The sequence below is a fragment of the Volvox carteri genome, assembly GCF_000143455.1.
Source record: "Volvox carteri f. nagariensis unplaced genomic scaffold VOLCAscaffold_120, whole genome shotgun sequence".
Classification (NCBI taxonomy): Eukaryota; Viridiplantae; Chlorophyta; class Chlorophyceae; order Chlamydomonadales; family Volvocaceae; genus Volvox; species Volvox carteri.
Genome location: NW_003307663.1, coordinates 7,649 through 12,755, shown reverse-complemented (window position 1 = coordinate 12,755; position 5,107 = coordinate 7,649). Strand labels below are relative to the sequence as shown.

At 50.1% G+C, this 5,107-nt stretch overlaps 3 protein-coding genes across 3 annotated transcripts; all 3 read left to right on the top strand.

Moving 5' to 3' along the window:
* Window positions 1-787: 787 nt before the first annotated feature.
* On the top strand, window positions 788-1,258 carry VOLCADRAFT_100466 (uncharacterized protein; the record flags this gene model as incomplete). The annotated part of the gene is made up of 1 exon (XM_002959041.1): window positions 788-1,258. The coding sequence occupies one exon, from the start codon at window positions 788-790 to the stop codon at window positions 1,256-1,258; it is 471 nt and encodes a 156-aa protein (XP_002959087.1).
* Window positions 1,259-2,976: 1,718 nt separating this feature from the next.
* Window positions 2,977-3,477, top strand: VOLCADRAFT_100465 (uncharacterized protein; the record flags this gene model as incomplete). The annotated part of the gene is made up of 1 exon (XM_002959040.1): window positions 2,977-3,477. The coding sequence occupies one exon, from the start codon at window positions 2,977-2,979 to the stop codon at window positions 3,475-3,477; it is 501 nt and encodes a 166-aa protein (XP_002959086.1).
* A 512-nt stretch (window positions 3,478-3,989) lies between these two features.
* VOLCADRAFT_100464 (uncharacterized protein) lies at window positions 3,990-4,388 on the top strand (the record flags this gene model as incomplete). Its single annotated transcript, XM_002959039.1, has 1 exon — window positions 3,990-4,388. The coding sequence occupies one exon, from the start codon at window positions 3,990-3,992 to the stop codon at window positions 4,386-4,388; it is 399 nt and encodes a 132-aa protein (XP_002959085.1).
* Window positions 4,389-5,107: the final 719 nt, after the last annotated feature.

The window sequence follows — 5,107 nt, the reverse complement described above, 5'->3', positions numbered from 1 at the left end:
GTCGAATTGCGAGTGGATTTAGATGGATTTGGCTTCGGGCTGTATGAAGCGCGTCCCCTGGCATTCATTCCGAGCGGAAGCGTGTTTTGAAGCGCGCATCGAATTGTGCAACAAAGCGCGTTTTGAATTCCGCGGCTGATTGTACGTTGAATTGCATGTCGAATTGCGCGATTAGAGCTATGCGAATCGCGCTGTATGAAGCGTGTACGGCATTCATTCCGACGCGGAAGCGCGTTTTGAGACGCGCATCAAATAATGCGGTAAAGCGCGCGTTGAATTCCGCGGCTAATTGTACATTGAACTGTGCATCGAATTGCGCATTTAGAGCTGTGTGAATCGTGCTGTATGAAGCGCGTACGGCATTCATATGAAGCGCGCATCGATATGCGCTAAAGTGCGCGATGAATTCCGCAGCTAATTGTACGTTGAATTGCGTGTCGAATAGCGCGTTTAAAGCTGTGCGAATCGTGCTGTATGAAGCGCGTACGGCATTCATTTCGACAGACGTTTTGAAGCGCGCATCGAATTATGCGCAAAGCGCGCGTTGAATTCCGCAGCTAATTGTACGTTGAATTGCGTGTCGAATTGCGCGTTTAGAGCTGTGCGAATCGCGCTGTATGAAGCGTGTACGGCATTCATTCCGACGCGGAAGCGTTTTGAGACGCGCATCAAATAATGCGGTAAAGCGCGCGATGAATTCCGCGGCTAATTGTACATTGAACTGTGCATCGAATTGCGCATTTAGAGCTGTGTGAATCGTGCTGTATGAAGCGCGTACGGCATTCATATGAAGCGCGCATCGAATGCGCTAAAGTGCGCGATGAATTCCGCAGCTAATTGTACGTTGAATTGCGTGTCGAATAGCGCGTTTAAAGCTGTGCGAATCGTGCTGTATGAAGCGCGTACGACATTCATTTCGACACGGAAGCGCGTTTTGAAGCGCGCATCGAATTATGCGCTAAAGCGCGCGTTGAATTCCGCAGCTAAATGTACATTGAATTGCGTGTCGAATTGCGTGTTTAGAGCTGTGCGAATCGCGCTGTATGAAGCGCGTACGACATTCATTTCGACGCGGAAGCGCGTTTTGAAGGGCGCATCGAAGTATGCGCTAAAGCGCGCGTTGAATTCCGCAGCTAATTGTACGTTGAATTGCGTGTCGAATTGCGCGTCATGTGCATATGTGCATATGTGCATATGTGCATATGAAGCAGATGTGCATATGTGCATATGTGCATATGTGCATATGAAGCATATATGAAGCATATGAAGCATATGAAGCATATGAAGCATACGAAGAAAAAAAAAGAAGCGCGCAAAAAAAAGACGCGCGCGCGCTAGGGATTGAACCGGCGTCGTGGTGGACTAGAGCGCGCTGTTCGCGCGAGTGGGCCGTAGCTCCGTAGCATAGCGTAGCATAGCGTAGCATAGCATAGCGTAGCATAGCGTAGCATGTGAACGACCTTTTTGCGGGATTCGACTGTGAACCTTGCGTACGATTCAAATGCTTGGCCGAAGCACACGCTTGCGCCCGCCGAATCCGAAGCCGAAGTGCACGATTCACGCGGGTCTGGATGCGTAATTCGGTGCGCAATTCAGCCTGCAAAGCTTTAGCGTGCATTTCGATGTGCGCTTCGACGCGTCATTCGATTCCGCTCCGAAACAAATGCCGTACGCGTTTCCTACAGGTCCGTTCTTCGTCTCCGTTGCTGGCTGATGGCTAATTCCTGCATTGCGCGGAAACACTATGCGCCGTGCTTGGTATATATGCAAATCAGCTGAGGACCTACGGGAGCGCGCTCCGTTCACGCATGAAGTCCACAACGACCAAACGCACGCGTTATGGAGCATGCAGTTGCATACTGTATGCGCAGTTGAATCGCACAGCCGGTAGTCGGCCAAGCCAACGCATCAAATGTGTACAAGGCGAGTTTATATTACAGACACTTCAAGACAGAGACACAAACGCAAACGCAAACGCATAACGAAGCACGGCTCGTGAGGAGCCCGGCTACAACGTCTAAGTCTTACCTCGAAGCGCGAGCACTGCACGAAGCGCAGAGACGCAAACACAAACACAAACGCAAAACGAAACACATCTAGTGTTGAACTCGATTGCAACGGCTAAGCCTTACCTCGAAGCGGGAGCACTGCACGAAGCAGGGCTCGTCGGAGTTGCGGTTGATGCCGAGCTCGTGGTGGCTTCAGGCGTGGTTGTTTCCTGGTGCAGCTGTTTCGCCGGCAGCGGAGAAGGCGGATCTATAGTGGCAAGGCGCCTGCGGTATAACGAACGCAGTGAATAGCGAGTAGCGACTACTGAATAGTAAACAGCGGGTGCAGCGAGGAGCAACTCACTTGGGTCCCATGTTGGCGAGAGGAATGTACAAGTTTCAGTAGGCAGAGGTCGTAATTGATAGATGACACGCAGAGGACATAATGCTATACATTCCAGGCAGGCCTGGGTTTAATAAATTTTACAGCGCACGTACGTTTGTGCAACCTTGAGGTGATGCAACTTTGTTCTCACGACCCGATCGGATTTCATTCGTCAGGTGTCACCGACCTTGGGCGAACCTTGGCGAAATGCGCATGCTTGTAATAGGACGACTATGACTCCCGCGAACATGCGCGGTTGAACGTGTGAGGTGGACACGTATACTAATTGAGCCGTTAAGAATATCAGCTCGTGAACGGCGGAGAAGGCGAAAGAAGCGAAAAGAAAGAGCAAAAAACTCGAAAGTATTTCGGCACAGTGACAAGGGGAATTGCGAGAATCGTCAAAGCTTAAAAGCGAAGAACGATGCTGTATGAAGCGCGTACGGCATTCATTCCGACGCGGAAGCGCGTTTTGAGGCGTGCATCAAATTATGCGATAAAGCGCGCGTTGAATTCCGCGGCTAATTGTACATTGAATTGTGCATCGAATTGCGCATTTAGAGCTGTGTGAATCGTACTGTATGAAGCGCGTACGGCATTCATATGAAGCGCGCATCGAAGTATGCGCTAAAGTGCGCGTCGAATTCCGCGGCTAATTGTACGTTGAATTGCGCGTCGAATTGCGTGGTTAGAGCTGTGCGAATCGCGCTGTATGAAGCGTGTACGGCATTCATTCCGACGCGGAAGCGCGTTTTGAAACGCGCATCAAATTATGCGATAAAGCGCGCGTTGAACTCCGCGGCTAATTGTACATTGAATTGTGCATCGAATTGCGCATTTCGAGCTAGGCGAATCGTGCTGTATGAAGCGCGTACGGCATTCATTCCGACGCGGAAGCGCGTTTTGAAGCGCGCATCGAATTGTGCAACAAAGCGCGCGTTGAATCCCGCGGCTGATTGTACGTTGAATTGCATGTCAAATTGCGCGTTTAGAGCTATGCGAATCGCTGTACGAAGCGTGTACGGCATTCATTCCGACGCGGAAGCGCGTTTTGAAGCGCGCATCAAATTATGCGCTAAAGCGCGCGTTGAATTCCGCGGCTAATTGTACATTGAATTGTGCATCGAATTGCGCATTTAGAGCTGTGTGAATCGTGCTGTATAAAGCGCGTACGGCATTCATATGAAGCGCGCATCGAATTATGCGCTAAAGTGCGGAGAAGGCGAAAGAAGCGAAAAGAAAGAGCAAAAAACTCGAAAGTATATCGGCACAGTGACAAAGGGAATCGTCAAAGCGAGATCGTCAAAGCTTAAAAGCGAAGAACGGCGCTGTAGGAAGCGTGTACGGCAGTCACTCCGCGCGCGGCCGAAGCATACGAAGCATACGAAGCATGAAGCGTGTGCACGTATGGTGAAGTGCGCGTGTTGAAGTCTGCACGTTGAAGTTTGCGATCTGCTAGCGCTGCATATCGCATATCGCATAAGATGCATATGTGCATATGAAGCATATGAAGCACACGAAGCATACGAAGCGGCTAATTGTACATTGAATTGTGCATCGAATTGCGCATTTAGAGCTGTGTGAATCGTGCTGTATGAAGCGCGTACGGCATTCATATGAAGCGCGCATCGAATTATGCGCTAAAGTGCGCGTCGAATTCCGCGGCTACTTGTACGTTGAATTGCGCGTCGAATTGCGTGGTTAGAGCTGTGCGAATCGCGCTGTATGAAGCGCGTACGGCATTCATTCCGACGCGGAAGCGCGTTTTGAAGCGCGCATCGAATTGTGAAACAAAGCGCGCGTTGAATCCCGCGGCTGATTGTACATTGAATTGCATGTCGAATTGCGCGTTTAGAGCTATGCGAATCGCGCTGTATGAAGCGTGTACGGCATTCATTCCGACGCGGAAGCGCGTTTTGAAACGCGCATCAAATTATGCGCTAAAGCGCGCGTTGAATTCCGCGGCTAATTGTACATTGAATTGTGCATCGGACCGCGCATTTAGAGCTGTGTGAATCGTGCTGTATGAAGCGCGTACGGCATTCATGTGAAGCGCGCATCGAATTATGCGGTAAAGTGCGCATCGAATTCCGCGGCTAATTGTACGTTGAATTGCGCGTCGAATTGCGCGTTTAGAGATGTGCGAATCGCGCTGTATGAAGCGCGTACGGCATTCATTCCGACGCGGAAGCGCGTTTTGAAGCGCGCATCGAATTGTGCAACAAAGCGCGCGTTGGATCCCGCGGCTGATTGTACGTTGAATTGCATGTCGAATTGCGCGTTTAGAGCTATGCGAATCGCGCTGTATGAAGCGTGTACGGCATTCATTCCGACGCGGAAGCGCATTTTGAAACGCGCATCGAATTGTGCGATAAAGCGCGCGTGTTGAAGTTTGCGTGTTGATGTTGCGCGTTGAAGTTTGCACGTTGAAGTGTGCGATCTGCTATCGCTGCATATCGCATATCGCATAATATGCATACGTGCATATGAAGCATATGAAGCATATGAAGCATATCATGCATATGTGCGCGTGTTGAAGTTTGCACGTTGAAGTTTGCGATCTGCTATCGCTGCATATCGCATATCGCATAATATGCATACGTGCATATGAAGCATATGAAGCATATGAAGCATATCATGCATATGTGCGTGTGCACGTATCGTGAAGTGCGTGTGTTGAAGTCTGCACGTTGAAGTTTGCGATCTGCTATCGCTGCACATCGCATATCGCATC